The 27,014-nt window shown below is 33.4% G+C and overlaps 1 protein-coding gene across 1 annotated transcript in view; it reads left to right on the top strand.

Moving 5' to 3' along the window:
* STAG2 (STAG2 cohesin complex component) overlaps positions 1–27,014 on the top strand; it is a 118,396-nt gene that overhangs the window by 78,772 nt on the left and 12,610 nt on the right. The window contains exons 15-28 of the mRNA XM_079727422.1: positions 2,036–2,153; positions 2,584–2,687; positions 3,744–3,836; positions 3,983–4,072; positions 4,663–4,866; positions 6,411–6,481; positions 6,809–6,896; positions 6,989–7,069; positions 11,702–11,794; positions 14,107–14,281; positions 18,536–18,675; positions 20,140–20,241; positions 22,261–22,409; positions 24,009–24,137. Of these exons, the coding sequence (XP_079583548.1) occupies positions 2,036–2,153; positions 2,584–2,687; positions 3,744–3,836; positions 3,983–4,072; positions 4,663–4,866; positions 6,411–6,481; positions 6,809–6,896; positions 6,989–7,069; positions 11,702–11,794; positions 14,107–14,281; positions 18,536–18,675; positions 20,140–20,241; positions 22,261–22,409; positions 24,009–24,137 (1,637 nt within the window). The remainder of the gene's footprint in view (positions 1–2,035; positions 2,154–2,583; positions 2,688–3,743; positions 3,837–3,982; positions 4,073–4,662; positions 4,867–6,410; positions 6,482–6,808; positions 6,897–6,988; positions 7,070–11,701; positions 11,795–14,106; positions 14,282–18,535; positions 18,676–20,139; positions 20,242–22,260; positions 22,410–24,008; positions 24,138–27,014) is intronic.

Genomic DNA, 27,014 nt, shown 5'->3' on the forward strand with positions numbered 1-27,014 from the left:
TTCTTTATCCATTCATCTGTCAATGGACATTTAGGTTGTTTCCATGTCTTTGCTATTGTAAATAGTGCTGCTATGAACATAGGGGTGCATGTATCGTTTCAAATTATAGTTTTGTCTGGTATATGCCCAGTAGTGGGATTGCTGGGTCATATGGTAGTTCTATTTTTACTTTTTTAAGGTGCCTCCGTACTGTTCTCCATAGTGGCTGTATCAATTTACATTCCCACTAACAGTGCAGAAGGGTTCCCTTTTCTCCACACCCTCTCCAGCATTTATTATTTGTAGAATTTTTAATGGTGGCCATTCTTACTGATGTGAGGGGATACCTTATTGTAGTTTTGATTTGCATTTCTCTAATGATTAGCGATGATGAGCATCTTTTCATGTGCCTATTGGCCATCTGTATGTCTTCTTTGGAGAAATGTCTGTTTAGGTCTTCCACCCATTTTTTGATTGGGTTGTTTGTTTGATATTGAGTTGTATGAACTGTTTGTATATTTTGGAAATTAAGCCCTTTTCAGTCGCATCATTTGCAAATATTTTCTCCCAGTCTGTAGGATGTCTTTTTGTTTTGTTTATGGGTTCCTTTGCTTGCAAAAGCTTATAAGTTTGATTAGGTCCCATTGTTTATTTTTACTTTTATTCCTATTGCCTTAGGAGACTGACCTAAGAAAACATTGGTGCAATTTATGTCAGAATGTTTTGCCTGTCTTTCTCTTCTAGGAGTTTTATGGTGTCTTGTCTTATATTTAAGCCTTTAAGCCATTTTGAGTTTATTTTTGTGTATGGTGTGAGGGTGTGTTCTAGCTTCATTGATTTACATGTGGCTGTCCAGCTTTCCCAACACCACTTGCTGAAGAGACTGTCTCTTCCCCATTGTATATTCTTGTCTCCTTTGTCAAATATTAATTATCCAAAGGTGTGTGGGTGCTGAGACGTTTTATCATGAATGGATGTTGAATTCTGTCCAATGCTTTTTTCTTCATCCCTTGAGATGATTATTTTATCTTTCATTACTTTAATGTGATGAATTATGTTGATTGTTGTTTTGAATGTTGAATCAACCTTGCATTCCTAGGATAAACCCCTACTTGGTCATGATCTGTTATCCTTTTTATATATTGCTGGTTTTAGTTTGCAAATATTTTGAGAACATTTCCTCCATGTTCATGCAGGGTATTGGTATATATATATATATTTAATTGTAATGTCTTTGATGGGTTTCGGTATCATGGTAATGCTTGTCCCCTAAAATGAGTTGGGAAGCTGTAGGGCCTTTTTAAGCTTCACAGAATGAAGAGAAATGATTTAGTTATATATTGAATTGATAAATAATCATGTATTTTGTATTTTAAGTAATCGTTACAGCTCCCATTAAGTTACAATAAATTTGTAGTATATTTTATAACTGAGAGTAGTTCACCCGTGTAATACAGTTGGCCCCCCATATCTGTGGGTTCTGCATCTGTGGATTCAGCCAACAGGGGATTCAACCAATAGTGGATTGAAAATATTTTTTGAAAAATTCTGGAAAGTTCCAAGAAGCAAAACTTGAATTTGCCATATACTGGCAACTATTTACATAGCATTTACATTGTATTAGGTATTATAAGTAATCTAGAGATGATTTAAAGTATATGGAAGGATGAGCGTAGGTTATGTGCAGATACTACACCATTTTATATAAGGAACTTGAGCATCCTCGAAAAATCTGACGGGGGGTCCTGGAACCAATCCTCCTTAGATACAGAAGGATGACTGTATTGAGTCAGGTACTAAATATGCATGCATATAGTCTCTTCAAAAATAATTTTCATGTGAATGATTTAATGATTATTGTGAGAAATGTTACTACCTAGCAGGGTTTACTTATACATAGCAAGCTAAGGCAGTTCTTCTCTGTCCTTTCTTCCATTTGACCTCAAAAAACAAATTGTTGTTTGAGTTTGCACATGGTGCCAACAAAGCTTCCATTCTTTTGATTAAGGCTAGTATGATATTTGTCTAAGAGCACATTGCTCTTTTTAAATTTTAGTTACATGAGCACGCAGCATACCTTGTGGATAGCATGTGGGACTGTGCTACTGAGCTGCTGAAAGACTGGGAATGTATGAATAGCTTGTTGCTGGAGGAGCCACTTAGTGGAGAGGAAGGTAAGGATGTTTAATTATGGTATTTTTGTTGTCTAGATAATTTTGAAAATAGAGTTTACTTATTCCATTTCTTTATCTTTTAGCATTAAAATAATGATTCAAAGTCTTTGAATAATTTTGTTTTCATACACCTGAATATTATGCTATGTAGAAAGATGTAGTTGCTGTCAATATTCTTTATTTTGTTTTATTATATTTTATTTTTTTGTATCTGTTCATATTTTCATTTCTCAAATTGTGGAGCAGTGTTTTACAGATTTGTAATGCTTAGGAAGGTTTAACTTGTTCTGATCCTTTTTGTGATTTAGTAATGGGATTTTCTTTAGTACATTAGGTCAGATTCTGTCACAGGCAGAAGGAACTGTTATGTAATATTATAAATGGCATATAAAGAAAAGAAATAGGTTAACTTTCTGATTTTTTTTTTCAGCGCTAACGGACAGACAAGAGAGTGCTCTGATTGAAATAATGCTTTGTACCATTAGACAAGCTGCTGAATGTCATCCTCCTGTGGGGAGAGGGACAGGAAAAAGGGTATGCCAACATATTTTCAGTATTCTAAATTATATGTCTCTTTTTCAATATCTTTTTTAAAGTTCTTATTTGTAACCATATAATCAAATTTTTGAATCTTAAATTTTATTTTTCAGGCAATCTTTGCTTATAAATATGTGTTAGAAGTAAATTTTAAAACATTAGCAGTTTGCAAAATCCATGTTCCTTCCATAAGATACTTTGTGAGTTAACTACAGGAGATGCAGTGATTGACAGTAACTACAGGAGATAAAGTGATTGACAGTCCCTGACTTTAAGACTGCCTGTTGTGCAACATTTTAGAATGGTGTATTTGTCTGTTTTGGTTTATTTATAGATTTGCTTTCCTTTTCTTTTAATAAAAGTTAGAAATAAAGACAGGATAATCATTCATTAATATGGGGGAAATTCCTATTTCCTGGGATTTGATTTTAATGCATTATTTCAAAGTTCACATATATTTGTATTGTAGACCAGAGTTGCACAGGCTTTCAAACTTTGTGAAGCACAAAAATACATTTTTATAATGTGACCTAGTACACATCTATATATATGTGTTTGTGTATAACTGAAACAGAATTTCATCAAACAATACTGCAATTTATGTGATGCATTCTATTTTCCTTTGTTTTCTTTTCGTGTTTTTTTTCTTGTTTTTCTAATTGCTGGTCGTTACTTATGTTGATTTCATAACTCATGGATCATGGCACAACTTATAGTAGACTGAAATCCTACTCAATCCTATTATTATATAAGCTCCTAAACTGCATTTCCTAACTGCTTCTCCTTTCATCCAAAGGTAGAGTTAGTTAATCTAATTGGGTATTGATTTTGCCTCTAGACCTATTCAAAGTGTTGCTATTTTTTAAAAATATAATGTGCAAGCTATTCTCTTTGTTACTTTTGGGTTTCAAGTTTTACAGTAGAAATTCTTGTATCGATCATTTAAAATGTCATTTTATTACTTATTTTGGATATCTTAACTTAAAGTTGAGCACCTAACAGTGTCAGTGGGCTTATTAATAAATACTTAGAAACTTCGTTGTGTTACCTTAGGTGCTAACAGCAAAGGAGAAGAAGACCCAGTTGGATGACCGGACAAAAATCACTGAACTCTTTGCTGTGGCCCTTCCTCAGTTATTAGCTAAAGTAAGTTTGTGTCAGTATCAGGAGTGTTACTAAGAAATTACAAGTTTTGTTTGGAAGTGCCACACAGAATTTTGCACTTATCATATTTACTTACCATTATTGTGATGTTTTTGACATGATTTTCTTTTTTTTTTTTAATTTCGAAGTACTCTGTAGATGCTGAAAAGGTGACTAACTTGTTGCAATTGCCACAGTACTTTGATTTGGAAATATATACCACTGGACGATTAGAAAAGGTATCGTGTTTCTGTGTATAAAAAACCTTGAAGAAAAATTGTTAACTTAGTTCATCCCATCATATTGTTTATTTATATTTTTTGAAATATGTTTTTATAACTTTTAATGTAAAAGGAAACCTGTATCTTGTATGCCATATATATTTTAGATAAGGTGGATTTATTAGAGAATGGCACTAATGAGGTTTCCCTTTGATGCACGCCCATATCCGTACCATCATTGCTAGCCATTATGTGACTATATCACTGACCATTTATGGAGATTAGGAGTGGGTAACTAGATAATAACAATTGCAAAATGAAAGCAGCTAACATCCATTGAATACATTTACTGTGTTCCAGGAACATATGTATTTATATGTATTAACATCTCACCAAGGCCCTATGAGATAGGTAATATTATTCCTGTTGAAGTTGGGGAAATAAGTTTGGGTGGGTCAGTGCATTTATTTATTATGACTAGAAGAACTTAAAGTATGCCCTACTGGTTATAAAGTTACTGTGTTTGAAGCTTTTCATCCCGGTTGTGTAGTCATTTTATGCCTATCATATATACCTTAGTTTTAATGAAGAAAACTTTGATTTTGCAGCATTTGGATGCCTTATTACGACAGATCCGGAATATTGTAGAGAAGCACACAGATACAGATGTTTTGGAAGCATGTTCTAAAACTTATCATGCACTCTGTAATGAAGAGTTCACAATTTTCAACAGAGTAGATATTTCAAGAAGTCAACTGATAGACGAGTTGGCCGATAAATTTAACCGGCTTCTTGAAGATTTTCTGCAAGAGGTATATATTACAAGTATTTTGTCAGCTGTGCCCCACTGCGCACCCCCCACCCCACCCCCCGGAACCAAATTAGTCACCAGTCTTGGTGATAATCCCTAGCAGTATGTTGAAAAGTCATTCAGACTTTTTGTTCTATGATTCATCGTGTTACTATTATTCATCCACCAAAATAGGAAGGTGGCAAGAATCTGCAACTAAGAGAGGGTGAAAGCAAAGCTAACATCTTTCCCCTTTTTTTAATTTAAAGAAATGATCTGGGAAGTTTCCAGGGTTTAGTTGAACAAGAGGCTGTTAGGGAACAGGGTGTTAACAGAACAGAAAAGTTGAGCTAGACTGTGGCCACGCAACCTCAAAAATTGGGGTATTTCTTTAACATTTTGGAAGTTTATTTATGGTCTTTGATATTATAAAGCCTTGATAAATTATAGACACTGTCGATTTTGTTGTTTTGTTGTTCTTTTGTATTTCCAAAGAGGCTTAAGTGTGGTACTCAAATACACTTGTATTTTTATTGTGATTTTTATCTTTTCTGGAAAGGTACACTTAACAGTTTAATTGATTTGCATAAAGTAAAAAGTTGTGATTCTCAAATTAATGCATTTAGCCTTTTCCACATCACTTTTGTCATTAATACTGCAAAAATGATATGGACTTTTGTAATTTCCAGTTATTTTGTTTAGCAGTTACTTCTTTAACTTTCTTATTTCTGTGTATAACATTTCATGCTTACTATGTTTTGCTTAATTGGAGGTTTGTGCAAATATGTTGATGTACAAATGATCATATTCTTAAAAATTGTAATGGCTCTACTATTGTCTGGATATGAATCTGATTAGGACAAGTTAATTTAAAATCAAACTATGTTTGTTAATTAAGTTTAATTACTTACCTTGTATAAAAATTGATGGTGAAAAACAAGCATTTTTTTTGAGAGACCTGGAGTTTAATACAGTAAGTTCGATAGTATTTTTGAAAATTTGTAAGTTTCTTATAGTGAGGCTCATAAAATTTTCAAAAACTTAAGTTACTCTAAATTGGAAAGTTGATACCCAGAGAAAGGATTAGTATATCTAGTCCTTATGCAGAGGATTTTTTCCAAATTAATTTTAATTGGTCTGATATATCTTTCTTGAGCACTATGTTTCATTTACTTAGTAGATTTTGTCCTTTAGGTATTACCTTTTATGATCTCTTGCTTGTCCTCTAATATATTTCTCTTTATTGTCCCAATGCATTTATTACTGTGAAAGAGTAGATGTCTTCATTGTTTTGTCTCAAGATCACTTAAAGGAAAAAAGGAGAATGTCATTCAGTTTTTCTCTCTTGGGTATAATGTATCTGTTATAACAACTCTATGTTGACCCATTATTCTGGCCACATTGCTTTAAATTTGGCCAGGTCTAAGTATTGAATGACAAAGTTATTTTGTGGTTTTTAATTAGTTTATTCTTTATTTTCAAGGTGTGGAAATCACCAATGTGATAGCCTAAGATTTTTCATTTTGTGGTTATTAATGTTTAATATGATATAATTAACATTCATAGGGCGAAGAACCTGATGAAGATGATGCATATCAGGTATTGTCAACATTGAAGAGAATCACTGCTTTTCATAAGTAAGTTCAATCTTAAAGTTTCTGATTTCTTAAAACTGTAGCAAAATCAGAACCAAATTGCATGTTTGGGATTATAGTGTAAAATTTTTTGCTGGATTTCTTGTGCTTTTGGGAAAAAAGTACTTGATAGAGTCATATTGTGAATTGGGGAACAACAAATTATCAACTAATATACTTTTTAAAAATACACATTTTTTGTTGTTGTTCTTGTGGGCACATGTTAGAAACTTTACTACATTTTACTTTAATAGTATTCTGTTAACACTCAAGTCCAGAACAAATGTGATTAAGCTTAACTTTTTAATATAACTTAATTCTTTTTTACAGTGCCCATGATCTTTCAAAGTGGGATTTGTTTGCTTGTAATTACAAACTATTGAAAACCGGAATTGAAAATGGAGACATGCCTGAACAGGTTTTTATTTATTTACAAGTTACATATTTAACTTTGAGAAAGAAGACTTGTGACTTTTAAAATTTAATTGTATTCTCTTTGTTCTTTTATAGATTGTTATTCACGCACTGCAGTGCACTCACTATGTAATCCTTTGGCAGCTTGCAAAGATAACTGAAAGCAGCTCTACAAAGGTTTGTGGTGGTTCAGTGGCGTCTTTATTAAATAGCATTAACTTTTCAGCAAACTTAAACATAAGACATATCATTAAAATCTTGCTTATTTCTAATCTACTATTTAGGCATGTTTACTTTTTTTTTTTTTACAACTTTATTGGAGTATAATTGCTTCACAATGGTGTGTTAGTTTCTACTTTATAACAAAGTGAATCAGTTATACATATATATCTGTTCCCATATCCCTTCCCTCTTGTGTCTCCCTCCCTCCCACCCTCCCTATCTCACCCTTCCTGGCAGTCACAAAGCACTGATCTGAGCTCCCTGTGCTATGCAGCTGCTTCCCACTAGCTATCTACCTTACGTTTGGTAGTGTATATATGTCCATGCCTCTCTCTCGCTTTTTCACAGCTTACCCTTCCCCCTCCCCATATCCTCAAGTCCATTCTCAAGTAGGTCTGTGTCTTTATTCCTGTCTTACCCCTAGGTTCTTCATGACATTTTTTTTCTTAAATTCCATATATATGTGTTAGCATACGGTATTTATCTTTCTCTTTCTGACTTACTTCACTCTGTATGACAGACTCTAGGTCTATCCACCTCACTACAAATAGCTCAATTTTGTTTCTTTTTATGGCTGAGTAATATTCCACTGTATATATGTGCCACATCTTCTTTATCCATTCGTCCGATGATGGACACTTAGGTTGTTTCCATCTCCGGGCTGTTGTAAATAGAGCTGCAATGAACATTTTGGTACATGACTCTTTTTGAATTATGGTTTTCTCAGGGTATATGCCCAGTAGTGGGATTGCTGGGTCATATGGTAGTTCTATTTGTAGGTTTTTAAGGAACCTCCGTACTGTTCTCCATAGTGGCTGTACCAATTCACATTCCCACCAGCAGTGCAAGAGGGTTCCCTTTTCTCCACACCCTCTCCAGCATTTATTGTTTCTAGATTTTTTGATGATGGCCATTCTGACTGGTGTGAGATGATATCTCATTGTAGTTTTGATTTGCATTTCTCTAATGATTAATGATGTTGAGCATTCTTTCATGTGTTTGTTGGCAGTCTGTATATCTTCTTTGGAGAAATGTCTATTTAGGTCTTCTGCCCATTTTTGGATTGGGTTGTTTGTTTTTATGTTATTGAGCTGCATGAGCTGCTTATAAATTTTGAAGATTAATCCTTTGTCAGTTGCTTCATTTGCAAATATTTTCTCCCATTCTGAGGGTTGTCTTTTGGTCTTGTTTATGGTTTCCTTTGCTGTGCAAAAGTTTGAAGTTTCATTAGGTCCCATTTGTTTATTTGTTTTTATTTCCGTTTCTCTAGGAGGTGGGTCCAAAAGGATCTTGCTGTGATTTATGTCATAGAGTGTTCTGCCTATGTTTTCCTCTAAGAGTTTGATAGTGTCTGGCCTTATATTTAGGTCTTTAATCCATTTTGAGCTTATTTTTGTGTATGGTGTTAGGGAGTGATCTCATCTCATACTTTGACATGTAGCTGTCCAGTTTTCCCAGCACCACTTACTGAAGAGGCTGTCCTTTCTCCACTGTACACTCCTGCCTCCTTTATTAAAGATAAGGTGACCATATGTGCATGGGTTTATCTCTGGGCTTTCTGTCCTGTTCCATTGATCTATCTTTCTGTTTTTGTGCCAGTACCATACTGTCTTGATTACTGTAGCTTTGTAGTATAGTCTGAAGTCAGGGAGCCTGATTCCTCCAGCTCCATTTTTCGTTCTCAGGATTGCTTTGGCTATTCGGGGTCTTTTGTGTTTCCATACAAATTGTGAAATTTTGTTCTAGTTCTGTGAAAAATGCCAGTGGTAGTTTGATAGGGATTGCATTGAATCTGTAGATTGCTTTGGGTAGTAGAGTCATTTTCGCAATGTTGATTCTTCCAATCCAGGAACATGGTATATCTCTCCATCTCTTTGTATCATCTTTAATTTCTTTCATCAGTGTCTTATAATTTTCTGCATACAGTTCTTTTGTCTCCTTAGGTAGGTTTATTCCTAGATATTTTATTCTTTTTGTTGCAGTGGTAAATGGGAGTGTTTTCTTGATTTCACTTTCAGATTTTTCATCATTAGTGTACAGGAATGCCAGAGATTTCTGTGCATTAATTTTGTATCCTGCTACTTTACCAAATTCATTGATTAGCTCTAGTAGTTTTCTGGTAGCATCTTTAGGATTCTCTATGTATAGTATCATGTCATCTGCAAACAGTGACAGCTTTACTTCTTCTTTTCTGATTTGGATTCCTTTTATTTCCTTTTCTTCTCTGATTGCTGTGGCTAAAACTTCCAAAGCTATGTTGAATAAGAGTGGTGAGAGTGGGCAACCTTGTCTTGTTCCTGATCTTAGAGGAAATGGTTTCAGTTTTTCACCATTGAGGACGATGTTGGCTGTGGTTTGTCCTATATGGCCTTTATTATGTTGAGGAAAGTTCCCTCTATGCCTACTTTCTGCAGGGTTTTTATCATAAATGGATGTTGAATTTTGTTGACAGCTTCCTCTGCATCTATTGAGATGATCGTATGGTTTTTCTCCTTCAATTTGTTAATATGGTGTGTCACATTGTAGGCATGTTTACTTTTAAAAATAGTTATTTGTAGTTTGATGTATATTCAGTGAAAGAACATTAATATGTTTTGTTTAGGGCATGATTCTAAATTTAAAAATTCACATTTATACGTGGCATAATTTATGGATTTCCATATCATTCTCAAAATTGCTGGGTACATAAAGAACTACAGATTTTGTAAATCATGACCAAGAGCCTTTGAAACATTAGATACAGCTATTGGGTTATATTAATTAATTATGACAAACCACCTGTCCCTAGATCTTATGCCTTGTATTGTTTTGGGGTCTCCTTATTCATACTCAGGATCTCTGTACTGATGTTCCAGATTCATGATAAATCACTTTCTGGTTGAGTGTAATGTGCCAGCTACTAGGTCATAGAACTTTCAAATTTTTATCTGTAGTGGTAATCCTTGATGTGTTTAGTAACTGAACTAAACAGTACTGCCTTTTTCGTTTGTAAATTAGAAACTTAAACTTTGTACTTGTAGTAGTAGATGTTGCCTTAAATATTAATTGGGCACATTTTTATAAATATTAAGTAATTTCTGTAAGCTATAGAATTAGCTGTTCATAGTTATTTTCCTTAAAAAGGAATCCTCTTGATAATCGGTTTGTTTTGCATAAAATCACAGAATAATTTTAGGATTTTTTTGAGGTTTTTAAGCACAAGATGCAATTATATCTACAAATGGATATTTTCTCCCTTGAAAAGACAATGTAGTACTATTGTTAAAATAGTGTACTTTTTGTTAGACACCCAAAAATTTTAATTCAATATCAAGCTTGTAATAGGAACAATGACTGTATTAGCAGATATGATTGCTCACCTAAATCAAAAGCATTGAGTTAAAAATTAACATGGAAAAAAATGTAATACTTTTAGTAGAGGAAAGAGGGTAAAAATGAAGGTTATTAAATGCAAAAATTATTTCTACTGAAGCTTGGTTGAGTTTTCTTCACCAAATCAAGCTCTAAGTTAAACCTGTTTTTATTTAACTTGTCTATTACATATACCAAATGTGTACTGATACTCTATCGTTTGGCATCTATTATCAGGAGACGGGCCAGAGGTTATGCCTTAAATAAATTAGTGTGGCTGATCTTTATAAAGTAGCTTTCTATTTTAAATTAACTGATGTAAATATTTAGAAAAAGAAAAGAAATTCTAAAAAAAAAATTAGAAAAAGGAAAAAGATTCATCCTTTTAGTGTAGGTTTATGAGACACTTAAATTTTTTTTTTCTTAAGTGGAGTAATACCACAAAACGAATTTTTCTTTGGTCCCTCTCTGTTTTTAAAAAGCACAACCACTATCCTACAAGTGAAAAATGAAACATGCTGTCCCTTTTTTATCATTTATTTCATTCCATTCATCAGTCGGCCACCCATCAAATTACAAAATGAGGATGGAACATAAATCTTTACTTGTTAAGCACTCTGAGGTAGTGGATTTATATGGATAGCCATATATGGTCATATAAGTTTTCTCATTCTAAAGGACCCAGATCACATAGGTTATTATCCGTTAATATACCTGGTATTTTTTTTGATAAAATTTTATTCTTATATACAGATGCTTTTTCTATACGGTGATATTTGGCTTTGAGTGAATATTCTAACACTCAGCTTTGTGAAAACATATATTTACTACGCCACCAGTATTTATATATTCATTAATGATATGCATGTACTACTAGTCTGAGGATTTTAAGTACTAGGCCTACAATATTAAGTACATAGTAAATTAAGTGTATTAAAGAATGAACAGAGAAATGGAAATTGAAAAAGTCTGAGTTAAAGATGATATAAACAATATTTTTAAATGTCACCTAATTATCATGAACATACCTGGTGTTTTTAAGGCTGTGATTTGTTGAGATTTTAAAAGTGGTTTTTGTTTTCCTTTTTGATAAATAATAAAGAATTTAAATCTAATGTACAAGCAGAGTTAACATAGTTAAATATATGGCGATGTTTTATGTAATTTAAAATATCTTAAATATGGAATGAGTTTTTAATACAGTATTTTAAAATGCTCATGTTAAATTTTTTCAAGGAGGACTTGCTGCGTTTAAAGAAACAGATGAGGGTATTCTGTCAGATATGTCAGCATTACCTGACCAACGTGAATACCACTGTTAAAGAACAGGTCAGTAATTACTATAGATAGCAGTCTTTTGTAAGCAACTCTGAATAAATATCTGAACTAATATAGAAAATTTAAGAAATACTGAAATTGGGCAAATTAGAAATATCTTGTATCTGTCTGTATATATACCATGCTCAAAAAATAGATTAACATTAATTCCATGTGGAGCATTATAGATTACCCGCATATTGCAGTTATTCTGTGTTATTGTTTCTTTATGCCACACATGGTAAACAGACCCATATATACAAAGTAGGTGTATGCAGTTACATAAATTATTCCTGAAAGCAACAAGTATAACAGGTATGCCTCAGGGAGGAAAGGTCCATCTGGTTTTGTTATCTCTGAGAGTATTATCAGATGTTGGCATTCCTGCCCATCCTGATTGTGTGAGTTATTTTTTCTTATGTGGACTTTGAAATAAAAATTTTAATCATTTCCGTCTTCAGAGTGTTACCTTCCCACCCCATATGCCCTCTTGATTCCATTGCTGCCAAGCTTCTCAATCTGGAAATATATTGTTACTTGGTGCCATGGGTAGTTTTCCCATCTGTAAAATAACTTCTGATCCTGGGACCAAGAGCCTATTTAGTTTTGAACTGTAACAATAAAGGACTTGGGACATTTTCTTCTCTACAATTCAGATAAGAGGGACAAAATTTCAGAAGGTAGTAAAATGAGTTTATAGTTAATGTCTTAGAATAGGGTTTCAATGAAGTATACACTGATCCAAACTTAATACATGAAGTATTACTTGATATATTTTCATAGGCCACCAAGATACTCAGCTTAATAGCCCGTATTTCTTACAGTGTTAGCACATAATTCCTTATGGGTTATTGTTGTAATCTCCTTTATATATAATCTGTTGTTCAGGCCTTGGAGATTAATTATTTGGTCATTAAATAGCCTGTGTACTAGTCTTCCTAACAGCTTCCAGGAATATGTCCTGGTTAGCTTACAAGACCTGTCAGTTCACCTAATTAGTAAATGTCACCATGCTTATCACTGTGTATCCTTACTGTGTATCCTTACTGTGTATGTTGCAAAAGCTTTTGTAACTCAAATATCTTGATAGGTATAAATTATTACTATAGTAGTAAAATGAGAGGAAGAGACCAAAAGAAGAGGTAAAAGCATAGAGAAAAAATAAATGTGGTTAGTTCCAAAAAGGCAAAGCTATTATTAAAATCTGCTTTGAGCTCTATATTATAATCTGTCCTTCTAGTAGTAGTCTTCCATTAAATGTAATTTTCTGTTGACTTTGTGATCACAAAATTTTATTTTCCTTATCACTTCCCAACAAATAACTAAATTTTTTCCAGTTACCTTCTGACTACTTTTACGAGTGTTTGACTCTATTTAAAACTCCTGGCAGAGTTTTTATAAAGCTCCTCAAGATATAACTTCATCCAAAAATATATATATATATATAACTTCAGCTTTATTGCTTTATTTATTTATTTGTTTGTTTATTTATTTATTTATTTAGCTGTGCCAGGTCTTAGTTGTGGCACGTGGGATCTTTAGTTGTGGCATACGAACTCTTAGTTGCGACATGCGGGATCTAGTTCCCTGACCAGGGATCGAACCCAGACCCCCTGCATTGGGAGCGTGGAGTCTTAGCCACTGGACCACCAGGGAAGTCCCACTTCAGCCTTATGTTTATTATACTGTCAGGTTTGCCTGATGATTAGTAAGCAGACCCACACTTGGTTATGTTTTTTTTTACTTAATCATCACATATACTGACAATGAAAGTGCTTAAGAAGTCCTGTAGATTTTGTGATCTCTCTTCTAAGAGATCTTCTAGGAGATATTCATCTTCTTGGTATAAGCGTTTTCTTCCATAGAAGAAAAGAATGGTACCAAGTTTATACACTATTTGATATTTGAGAATGTATACCATGAGATATTGTGGTATATATAGTGTAAAGGGTGGAGTTTGGAGTCAGAAAACCTGAGATTGAATCCTGATTGCATGTTCTGATGATGTTAACATATTGTACAAATCATTTAAAAAATTAAAAGAAAATTGCTGAAAATTAAAAAGAATATTTGTGAAATTATCTTGCAGTTAGTAAATCACAATGCAAATATCAGTAGTTATTGTTGAAAAAATTACACTCTTCACTTTTAAAATCTTAGGAAAATACTAGACATTGCTTTTTCTTATGAGTTTCAAATATAGAAAGTTGGGTTTTATTTCCACATTAAATATGTAAGTTACTTGTGGCAGTTCGTGAGAAACTTTGGTTTATGGCATGCTATCCTTTTTTTTTTTTCTTTTTCTTTTTTTTTTTTTATACTAGGCCTTCACTATTCTATGTGATATTTTGATGATCTTCAGCCATCAGATTATGTCAGGAGGGCGTGACATGTTAGAGCCATTAGTTTACACCCCTGATTCTTCATTGCAGTCTGAGTTGCTCAGCTTTATTCTGGATCATGTCTTCATTGAACAGGATGATGACAATAACAGTGCAGGTAATTTTATTGCCATCTTTTTGTTAAATCTGTGTATCTACTATAAATCAAGTTTAATTAACAGCAATGTAAAGTTTTACACTACTGTTTGATATTTTATTCTTAAAACATGAAACAGAGGTACATTTTCCAGTGCAATTTGTGTTCATTGCTTGTAATATTATAAAGACAGTGTGGTATCACAGAGCATAGGCTTTGGAATCAAATCTTTGTTTCTCACTAGTTGTGAGCTTGTTTTTCTAATTTGTAGCTACCTTACAGAACTGTACAAGTTAATTAAATTGAGCAAAGTGACTAGTATATACGTGCCTGGGCATGTAGTAGGTAGGTACTCAACAAAATTTACTTCTCTTTCCCCTTAATAATTGGTAATACCAATATTCAAGTAATTAGAGCAGAATAAAGTGTTTCTTTTTTTTTTTTTTTTTTTTTTGGCGGTATGTGGGCCTCTCACTGTTGTGGCCTCTCCCGTTGCGGAGCACAGGCTCCGGACGCGCAGGCTCAGCGGCCATGGCTCACGGGCCCAGCTGCTCCGCGGCATGTGGGATATTCCCAGACCGGGGCACGAACCCGTTTCCCCTGCATCGGCAGGCGGACTCTCAACCACTGCGCCACCAGGGAAGCCCTAAAGTGTTTCTTTAAATGACCTTTCTGTTGTATACTTTCATAGCATAATTTTTCTGTAAAAGTCTGGGGCAGTACAGAATGTTACAGGTAAATAATCAAGCCAACCTTGCCTAGTGTTAAGTTACTCTTCGCACCCTAATTGCATACACAGATGCCTTACTTGAACAAGAAATCGTGGAAAAACAGATAGTATTTGGTGACTTCTTCTGGGTTTTTTTTTTTCCAATTTGAAGTTAAACTTGAAGGATATATAACATCAGTATGTGTATGTCCATACATAAACTGACACATCACAGCAAAGCTTTTAACTATATATAATTCTAGACATGGCTTGTAGCTTATTTTTTTATCAATAGAGAGCTTTGTTCTCAAGTATTAAAAACTTAACCAGAACAGAATTGAGAAACCTAAGTAGCCAAAAGAGATATCAAAATCCATGTACTAAAGTTTATATACTTACAATTTTCCACCATTCACTTTCAGCTATTGGTTTAGTTACACTTTATTTTTAACATTCATTTGACATTTATTGGTCAGCAGGCAGTATACTAGATGCTATGAATATCAAAAAAATGAGACATGGTCTTTTCCTTTAAGAATTCAATTCAAGTGGAAAAGACATCTAAAAAAAGTAATTATAATGTAATTTGATAAGTAATAGAGGTAGCTACAAAGTGTTGGTGGGCATGTAGAGGAAGTTCTAACTGTTCTGTAGGAGTCAAAACACCATTGAAATAAGCTAACATCAGAAATGGATACTAAAAGATGAGTAGGAGTTTTTAAAACTTCTATAGGAAAACATAATTATATTCCCAAAACTGATACAAAATTGGTTTTGGTTTATAACCCTTTTGTTAGTTGGGGACTACCTCAACTTCATTTAGATCATAGGAAATAGGAATGAGAATAAGCTTGCCAATCCTCCTAAATTTTCTGGGAGCTTCCTGGAATTACACTTTGTCTTACCTCCTTGGACTTCATGTTTTTCTATTTCCACTTTAAAAATGAAATGTATTCCAGTTCTGTGGAAAAGAATAAAATGTAACACTTGTATATACCAACCACCAGCATTTGTCAAATTTTGCTCTGTTTCAGATTTGTTTTTTTAAAGGAATAGATAGATACAAAAGAAAGCCCTTGTTTGTATCCCTCCCCATCCCATTATTCTTTTTCCCTAGAGATAACTGCTATCCTGAATTTGCTGTTTATCATGCCTTTGCATTTTAATTTTATTTTACTAGGAATTTATGTATCTTTTAACAATATATAGTTTATTTTCTGTTGCTAGCTTCCACATAAATGGTATCATGTTGAACATTTTATTTTTCATCTTGCTTTTTTGAGTTAACATTATTTGTGAAATTTGTCAGTATCGACATGTGGTTATAGCTTATTCATCCTGACTGCTGAATATTATGTGATATGAATTAACCACACTTTATCCGTTTTCATATTGACGAACATTTAGGTTGTTTCCATCTTTTCTCCTATTATAAATAGTGTTACAAAAATGTTCTCATACTTATCTCCTTGAGCACATGCTTTTCTAGTGTACAGGCATACCTCCTTTTATTGCACTTCGTAGATACTGTGTATTTTTATAAATTGAAGGTTTGTGACAACCCTTCATCACACATGTCTGTGGGTGCCATTTTTCCAACAGCATTTGTTCTCTTCATGTTTCTGTGTCTTTTTTTGGGTAATTCTTGCAACATTTCAAACTTCTCCATTATTATAATATTTGTCATGGTGATCTGTGATCAGTGATCTTTGATGTTACTACTACAACTTGCATGAAAGCTTAGATGATTACCATTTTTTAGCAATGAAGTGTTTAATTAACTTATGTACATGTTTTTAGACTTAATGCTATTGCACACTTAGTAAGACTACAGTATAGTGTAAACATAACTTTTATATGAACTGGGAAACCAAAAAATTCATGTGACTCATTGTAGTATTCCCTTTATTGCGGTGGTCTAATCAAACCTGCAATATCTCTGAGGTGTGCCTGTATACCTAAGAGTGGCATTGCTAGATTATATAGTCTATGTGCATCTTAAACTTGACCACAAGTTGCCAGATTATTCTCCAAAGTGGTTTTATTCTTTTATCCTCCCACCAGCAACATATGATAGTTTCCATTGCTTTTCATACTCATCTAACCCCTGGTATTGTAGACCCATGGTTATTTGATTTGTTAGCCCACATCAGACTAGAAGGGGAGAATAAAATAGGGAATGCTTCTAGAGGCACTGGCAACACATAATAATAATGGCAACTGACATCTGTGGAAGGCCCAGTGTGTTAGACACTTCTCTAACATTCTTTAATCCCCACAAGAGAAAAAGGTGGCTAATTTTTGATAAGTAAGAAGTGAAGAAACCTAAAAATCAGGGCTCAAAAAGCTCTTAATATCTGGGTAACTTAGTCTGTAGGGGGAATAAGTCTGTATCCCTCTGGTTCCTGAGAACAGTACCAAACAATGATTGGAAACAATATTGTATAGAAATCCATTATAATCACAGAGTCATTAAGAAAAAGTTAGCTTGTATGTTTAGTGTACTCTTTTAAAAGAATGAACAGTATATTTTAGGTTTCTAAGCAAATGACTGGCACTCTGGAATAGGCACTTTTGATAACAAACTTTTCAGATGGTCTGTCTTAAACAAATTCCTATTCTTAAAATTTGGTTTTTATTTACTAGCAGTTATCAAGGATTATCAGAGACAGGGTAAAATAAATACTTGTTTAGAAAGAGTTCTTATTTTATACACAGTATTTTTTATGTAAGTAATTTCATTTGTAAAATTTGTCAAGAGGAAAATTCTTTGCATAGCTTTTTATGTAAAAGGCTTCGTTACAATTTTATGCACAGTATCAAATAATTTGAAAATCCTTTGGCAGCACTTGGAGGCTGTAATCCGGCTCTCTCAACTATGAATTTGGAAATAATTTTGTCCCTTTGATAACTGAATATCAAGATCTCACATAATGGATCAGAGCAGATATATGTGAAGTTACCTTAAAAAGACAGAATGGTTTCTAGGCCAGTCTAACCGAATATCTGTAATATGTATAAAGAAAGTATCTGTCAGTAAAAGTTGGGTTTGAGGTGGGGTCATCTTTAGAAGGGATAGGAGAATTTCTGAGGTTGTCTGCCCCTAGAGAAGAAAGAGCCTTACCCAACAGATACTGAATATGCAGGTCTCATCGTCAAACTATCCTGCTAGGGAAGTAGATTAATGTGTTAGGCAAGCTTAGCCTGATTTCACTAAACATCAGTTCCTCTCACTCACTCCACTTGTTCCTGTTCCATGTTCACTAAACAGCCTTCTGATTTGACATCACAAAAATTTTGTGTGTTGGAATAAATGGGCTGGTCATTCATGAAGATATTGAGTGATTATAATTTTTATTTTATTTAAATGTTTTTTCCCTTATTTTTCAAATTCTCCAAAATAAAGATGTTTTATATTGAATTTGATACACAGACACTCACACACGCATGCACATACACACGCGCGCGCGTGCACGCGCACACACACACACACACACACACACACACACACACACAAGGCTGAAGTAAAATACAGATGGCTTAATGTTGGAAACCTTTTTCCCCAGATGGTCAGCAGGAAGATGAAGCCAGTAAAATTGAAGCTCTGCACAAAAGGAGAAATTTACTTGCAGCGTTTTGTAAGCTAATTGTATATACTGTGGTGGAGATGAATACAGCTGCAGATATCTTTAAGCAGTATATGAAGGTAAAGTTGAAAAATGGATAGCGAGATATTTTTACGTCGCTTTTATGTTTGGTTGCCATTGAATTTTTTAATAGTAAATTACTTTTCTAGTGTAAAAGAAATCTCTTAAAATATTTAACATTTTCAGTAAATTTTCTCATACCTCTGATCCTCCATTAATGGACATTTTGGGTTTATTGAGTTCATTTGTGTTTGGAATATTGCAAACAGCTTGTCTTAGGTTAACTGTCACTAATAGAAATTGCTTTTGTGATTTAGTTTAAAACAACAGGATGGTGTCCCTACCCTGCTTGATGTAACATAAAAAAGTGTTTAGGAGTCAGAGAACTAGATAATACAGTTTTGGCTTGGTTACTATGCAGCTTGTGACCTTGAGTAATTCAGTACCTTTTGTGTCCTGAGTTTCTTCATCTGTTCCACTGTGATAGCTAAGGTTCCTTAAGCTCTGAAAATCTGATTTGAGTCACAGTGGGTTATTCACAAATTGTCATAAATATATGTGAGATTCTTTAACTTTTAAGTAGTAGTAGAAAGGATATTGTTGATTGTACTAACAGAATGTGACTAAATACGATGTGATGATTTTTCTGTAAGCCTTTTTCAAGTAAAATCTAATTATAAATGTAAACTTTTTTAAAGCTTTTGCTTTTACAGGATAAAATACGTAATACATTTATCAAAACCTAGTTAATTCTCTCTTCAGAATACTTTCCTATATGATAGAACCATTAATAAAGTACTTTGGAACTTAAGTTATTTGGCCTAATACTTGTTAGATTTTTTTTTTTAACTAAGGTTGTTTTTGAAGTCATTTTGCAAATTTTAAACTTTTAGACTTAGGTATTCTAGATTAAAGTCAATTTTGTTAGTCATACAGGGGCATGGTTATCCTGTTATCTCTGGTAGTTGTTAATGTATGCATTTTGAAACAAGATCTTAAATTAGAAAAAAAATTCCTGTGCAGTGTAATGTAAATGCCACATACAGTAAGTTTTCTTTTAAATGTTGTTAACAGGCTGTTAGTTTCTATAAGCCAAATCAATAAATTTGGAAACTGCTCATGAACTACATGTCATTAGCAATGAATAAGTTATGAAAGTAACTGATTACATTCATTGTCTTAATAGTTCACAAAGAGCACAAGAACTTTGTTTCTGTCCTTTGTTTTATTTCTGAAAATCTGTATAACTTAATTATTGTTAAACAATACACCTCCTTAAAACCAACTGTGGAGCTTAATGTGATTAGATCTTAACTGTCTGATATTTCTGAATTTACTGATGTTAGGGATTATGTGTTTAAAGATTATAATGAAGTTTTAGTAACATTCTTTCGTGTCTTTGAAGGCATAATTCTAGCCAAATAACATTCTTGTGATATGCTTATGTGACTAACCTAAAATTAGTCTTATTGTCCAATAGTTTTAAGAGACAAAGGCCTAATTTGTACAAATTTCTTTTCTAGTATTATAATGACTATGGCGATATCATCAAAGAAACAATGAGTAAAACAAGGCAGATAGACAAAATTCAGTGTGCGAAGACCCTTATTCTCAGTTTGCAACAGGTAAGACATGAAGAATACCAGGTTTAGGCTAACAAAATAAGCACTTAATAGTTTTCAAGGGTAACAGTTGAAAACTGGGCAAAGGATGCAATAGATAGTTCATAAAAGTGGAAATGAAAAATACTCAATCTCACTAGTAGACATTGTACAAGTGAGATCATTTTTTGCTTTGAGACTGGCAAGATTGGCAAAACCTATAGCCGCCTAAGGTATGGGAGAAACAGGTTCTGTCAGCAAGGTATATTGGTTCAACCTTCCTGGCAGGCAGTTTGGCAATATATGTCAAGATTTATAATGTGTATGCCATTTGAGGCAGCAGTTCTACTTCTGGAAGTTCGTCCACAGTGGTAATAGGATAAGTTTGCAAAAATGAGTGTAGAAGATTATACATTACCAAGTTATTTATAATAGCAAGAAATTAGAAAATAATCCAAATGCCTGGCAATAGGATATTAGATGAATATATTGTGTAGTATATCTCTGCAGTGGCTGTGTAGCACTTAAAATTGATGTAGGTTTGTATTCATTAATTTGTAAAGATCTCTACAATATATAGTTTGAGAATAAAAAAAGATTGCAGTATAGCATCTCTATAAAATTGTGCACATCTCTGTGTACCTATTTGGAAAAAATAATCACCAAAATGTTAGCTGTGGTTAACTTGCCTTGGTAGGTTTCAGGTGAATTTTACTTTATTCTTTGTACATTTGCACATGTATTTTAATGAGCATTTATCAACCTTATAATCAAAAGGTACCAGTCATTTTCATTTTGGCAGTGTCAAGGCAGGTTTAATTAGGCAAAAATCATTTGCTTAGTATACTTTTGTCTGTAGAGATCAAATGCATGCAGAACATAACCCAACCCATTTCACTTTGATAAATTTTCTTGCTTTTTAGAAATCTAGGTATGAAAGTTCTTAATTTCATTTGCATATTTTGATATTCTTTATTAAAATTAATAGACGTTTAAAGGTTTTAAAGGCAGCATTTAAATAACTTTTGGTGTAAAATAATAGCTGTTTGCTGTAGAAAGTTTAGAAAATATTATAGGAAAACTAGAAAAAATACAACTTATCCTTAATTTTTTTCACTTAGCAATGTTTTAATTTTTGACTTCCTAATCTTTTTTATGCCTACATGAAATCTTATTTTACAAAAATAAAAAATCTTATTGTGCATTGTCTTGAAATGCTGAATTTTTCATATTAATAAATCCTGAACACTTTCATGCCGTTAAATACTCTCCTCTGCATTTTTAATGACTGTGTAGTATTCCATTTTATAGAGGGACTATAATTTAACCAAGATCTCTTCTCGTTTGATGTTGAGGTTTTTTCCAATTCATGCCATTATAAATAGCACTAAGACAAACATTTTTGTACTTATGTATTGTATACAAATATTACTGTTATCATTCCTTTTGGATAAAGTCTGATAATAACAATTGCTTACTCAAAGGGCATGAAAATTCTAAAGCTTTCACTACACATCGCCAGATTGCTCTGTAGAAAGAAAGGTTTTCTCAGTTTATGTTCCCAGCAGATCAGTGCCCATTGCACTGTATTCTTAAGTAGTAGCCATTATCTGTTAAAAATCTTGGCAGCTTGATAGTTGAAAGATTGTATTTTGTTTTGCTAACTTTATGATGAAAGTTCTTGATGTGAAGATCCATCAGTTAAATGTCAATAAGAGCATAGTTGTTAGTTGGTTTCCTTTTTCTTTATATTTTTATATGCTATTTTAATATCCAATTAATACCGGCAGAAAAGAATTCTGTCATAACTAATCTAAGGAGTTTCTAAAGTCAATAACTACTTCTAGTCTGAATATATGAAGTGCTACAATTTTGGTCATTTGTATCATGTTTTTAAAAATCCATGTTTTAGAATGAAGTACAATGCCTTATTTATAGAACATCAAGTATATTTTAAATATAAAATGTAGTATTTTAAAATTAGTTGTTAATAATCCATAGTTATTAAAAAAACTTTAACATGCTTTCTTTCTTTCCAAACAGCTTTTTAATGAAATGATACAGGAAAATGGCTATAATTTTGATAGGTCATCCTCAACATTCAGCGGCATAAAAGAACTTGCTCGACGTTTTGCTTTAACTTTTGGACTCGATCAATTGAAAACGAGAGAGGCCATTGCTATGCTACACAAGTAATTTCCAAATATTTTATTCAGCTCTTCTGTTTGTTAATCATGAAGTTTTTTTGTATCTTGCTCCTTTGTTTAGAATAACCAAGTTCAATTGATGCTTTATTACTTGTTTACAAATCTGTGGCATGTCTCCTTTCTTAAGAACCAGTTATAGTGCTATCTCTTTTAACACATGAATTGGGACTAGAACACCTTTTATAGAAAAGTCTTTGCTTTAATTAAAACCATACAAAATCTTTATAAATTACGTGAAGAAAAGCAACATATATTCATCAGGTATTATAGAACCTCTTTTAACAGTTTTTGTCATAATCTCTCTTGCTGGGTAGATAATTTTTTGAGATTTGATTTCTTTGTTTCAAGTTTTCTGTTTCTGGTTCTGTTCTCTATTTTGTAGTGACCGTTTCTCTTGTTTTGAGCCACAATCTTTATTTTGTCTGCATGTTTTCTTTGCCTTATCAAAATTGGAAATCATCTGATTTTATTTTAGGCATGTAATTTAGTGATCAATTATACTTTTAAGTATATTTTAGAGCTCTAACATAACCAACATGTGGTTATTAATACCCTTTATGTCTTTATTGTGGATAAAGAGCCTTGCCTTTGGAAAAATCAAGAGGCTTGGGCTCTGTTTCATTGAAAGCTCTCTGTTTTGTGTCTTTTTAAAATTCCTGTTGCTTACTTAATTATGAAGTGTTAAATGTCTCCCTTCAGAAATTGTTCTGCTCTTTGTTAGTCCTATACCTTCCTCAACTTTAATTTACTCTCTCCTTTTCACTTTGCTCTAAAAGTCTCAAATTTCTTTTTATGCCTTTTAATACTATGGATGAGAATTTTAGGTAATATTTAAGGACCACACATGTAGTAATTATTTTGAGAAGTAATATATTATTTACTTCATATATATATATAATGTTGGGTAGTTGTCTTGATTAATAGAGGTATTTATTGTTAAATAAATATAAAGTGGGCCCTGAGTGGAGTTTAATTTTTAAACTTTACTCTTAAGTGGGTCATTACAGATAGTTTTGAATAATTATTTTTAAGTTGATCCTATGTGTTATAGTTCATCTCCTCTGTGTCTTGAAAAATACAGAAAATGTACTGATCATTATGTGAAAGGATTTGGGTTATTTTCTATGGAAAAGAGAACTGAGGAGAGAATGTAGATATACCAAACCACATTTTAAATAAAGACCAGCTGGTGTGTGTATGTGTGTGTCTGTTTTGTTTTAAAGAAAGTAACAGTTGGGAGTTCCCTGGCGGTCCAGTGGTTAGGACTTGGCGCTTTCACTGCTGGGGCAAGGGTTCAGTCCCTGGTCGGGGAACTAAGATCCTGCAAGCTACGTGGCGCAGCATGCCCCCCCCGCCCCCGCCAAAAAATAAAAACCAAAACAAAGTAAAAGTGACATAAAATGTAAATATATTTGCTCATTCTCGCACTATAGCCTCCTTATTCTCTCTATTCCTCAGATTAAATGCATGACAAAGGAAACATCTTAGTAGTGGGATGAAGTATAGAGAAATTCCCTAAGTTACTCAATTTTGTATTGTAGTCCTTTAAATATTTGTCTTTTTTTGTTGTTGTTTTTGTTGCAGAGATGGCATAGAATTTGCTTTTAAAGAGCCTAATCCACAAGGAGAGAGCCATCCACCTTTAAATTTGGCATTTCTTGATATTCTCAGTGAATTTTCTTCTAAACTACTTCGACAAGACAAAAGAACAGTGTATGTATTTGCTAGAAATACTCTATTTAATTTTGTTTTGGAATTCTTAAAGATTGTTATACTTGGTTTCCCTCTCAGATTAGATTAGATTTGTAGGATTGCATTAATGCACAAAAAACTTTATACTTCAGAAATTTTATAATTTAAGGATTATAACTGTTTTATGCATAATACTCCATTTTAATTCTGTGAATTCCCCTTACAGTGTAGTTGTGGCTTTAGAGGTGTAACTGGAATGCTTTGTGTATTCCTATTTGAGTTCTTGGCTCAGCCTAACTAAGGAAGGAGCATTTAACAGATAATAATATCTCTGATCCATCAGGAGCATCTTAGTCTGTGTCCTGAGCCGTGACTACACTGGAAAGTAGAAGTCCCCCTCTTTTATCTTTGTACTTTAACTACAAGTCCTGTTCTCAACAGGCCATTTAAACAGGATACTTTTATGGTTTGGTCTTCTAAAATGGTGACTTACGTTCTAAGAGAGCCTAACAAATGGAATTAAAGTCTCAAAATCTTCTTTCATCTCTTCCACCCCCAACCCCCAACCCCGGGCTTTGAGGTATAAAAAGACAGAAGAATATGAATAACTCATAGGTAATGTCTTCTGAAAGCCCACCAGTATTTTGCTTTTAAAGATTATATAGATCTTGGGGACTTCCCTGGTGGTCCAGTGGTTAAGACTTCACCTTCCACTGCCGGGGGTGCAGGTTCAGTCCCTGGTCAGGGAGCTGAGATCCCACATGCCTTGCGGCCAAAAAACCAAAACATAAAAAAGAAGCAGTATTGTAACAAATTCAATAAAGACTTTAAAAATGGTCCACATCAAAAAAGTCTTTAAAAAAACAACATTGTATAGATATTATATGAAATTCTAAGGCAGACAAAACGGTGATAGAAATCACAATAGTGGTTACTTCTTGGGGTTGGGGAGACTGAATGGGAAAAGGGATACAGGGTACTCTGTAGGGTCATAGGAATGTCCTGTATCTTGATAGGTGTATGGGTTACATGGCTGCATTAATTTGCAAAACTGATCCAACTTTACTGTTAATTTCTGTGCATTTTATTATATATAAATTTATCCCAGTTCAAAATTGCATTGAGGAATTACCTGGTGGTCCAGTGGTTAGGATGCCATGCTTTCAGTGCCAAGGGTCTGGGTTCAATCCCTGGTCTGGGAACTAAGGTTCCACAAGCTGTGTGGTGCACCCCCCCGCCCCGCCCCCCAAATTGCATTGGCACTATTAATTAGAGAAATAAAAATTAAAACAATAAAAACACATTTCTCACTTAGCATATTAGCAAAACTTAAGACGTCGGATAGCGCCAAGTATTGCCAAGGATGTGGAGCAATAGAGGCTTTTATACATTGCTGGTGGCAGAGTAAATTGGTACAAGACCACTTTGGAGACATTTGGCAATGTCTAGTAAAGTTTAAGATTCTCCCTACCTCATGATCCAGTAATTCTATTCATAGGTAGATACCCTAGGGGAACTCTTACACATGTGTAGAAGGATAACTATTAAAGTATTTGACTGTTGCATTGTTTGAATAGGGAAAAACTCAAAACTGACTAAACATCTATCAGCTAGAAAATGGTATCAATAGATTAATATACAATGGAATACTATACAGTGGTCAAAATGGTTAGATTTTTAAAAAGTAAACACAATTCCCTAATTTTATTAAAAACCCATTTAATTGTTCAAATTTCTAGTATCAGATGTCAACAGTGACTTTTATTTGATTGAATTGGGATTGAAATAAGATTCACACAATCCAATTGATCTGCTTTTAAAATCTTAAAAATTTTTTTCAAGTTTATTGAGCTATAATTGACACATAAAATTGTAATATATTTAAAGTGTACAACATGATGATTTCATATACATTGTGGAAGGATTCCCATAATCAGGTTAATTAACATATTTATCACCTCACATATTTACCATTTTTTTTTATCAGAACACTTAAGCTCTACTCTTTTAGCAAATTTCAATTATGTGGTATTATTTAAGTACACAGTATCATCAACTGTAGCCACCATGTTATACATTAGACCCTCAGATCTCATTCATCTTAAAAAAATTTTTTTTTCTGACTTCATTGAGATATAGTTGACATATAATACTGTGTAAGTTTGAGGTATACAACATGTTGATTTGATACACTTACATTATTGGAAAATGATTGCCACCATAGTGTTAGCTGACGTCACTCTTCCAAAATGGTTAGATTTTAAAATTATAATGTTGAGTGCAAAAAGCTAAGTACAAAATGGTGCTATGATGTTTACAGACAAATAGGTATTAAAACATTACAAATGGGGACAAAAAATAGCAAGTTCAGGTTAATGGCAACCTCTGTGGCTGGAAAGAGGACAAAGGGAGCTAGCATCAGGGAGGGCTACTTATCTGGAATGTTCTGTTAAGCTTTGTGGTGGATACATAGTTGTAAATCTCTCAACTAATGAGTATATTTTGGCTCAGACTGCACATCTTGTGTCAGGCTGGTAAGTTCTCAGACTAATAGCCAACTTCCAGACCACGCTTTGATGAGTACTGTACTACTGTGTGTAGCTGAAATATATTTACAATATATACAACTAACACTAAGCAGTATGTTTATAACTCATCTCTCCTGTCCTTTCTCTTATGGTGTCCAAAACTGGTAATTCTGAACTGATTCGAATTAGCCATTATTATGACAGCAAAATTTGGTTTGCACTTTACAGTTAGTTGATGAAACTTGTGTGAAGCATAATTTACACAATAAAGCACTGAACTCTTAGTGTCAGAAGCCTGGGATTTGAATCATGGTTATACTGCTTTCTCATTTTTATGACCATGGATATATTACTTAACTTTTCTTATCCT

The sequence above is a fragment of the Hyperoodon ampullatus genome (genome assembly GCF_949752795.1).
Source record: "Hyperoodon ampullatus genome assembly, chromosome: X".
Taxonomy (NCBI): Eukaryota; Metazoa; Chordata; class Mammalia; order Artiodactyla; family Ziphiidae; genus Hyperoodon; species Hyperoodon ampullatus.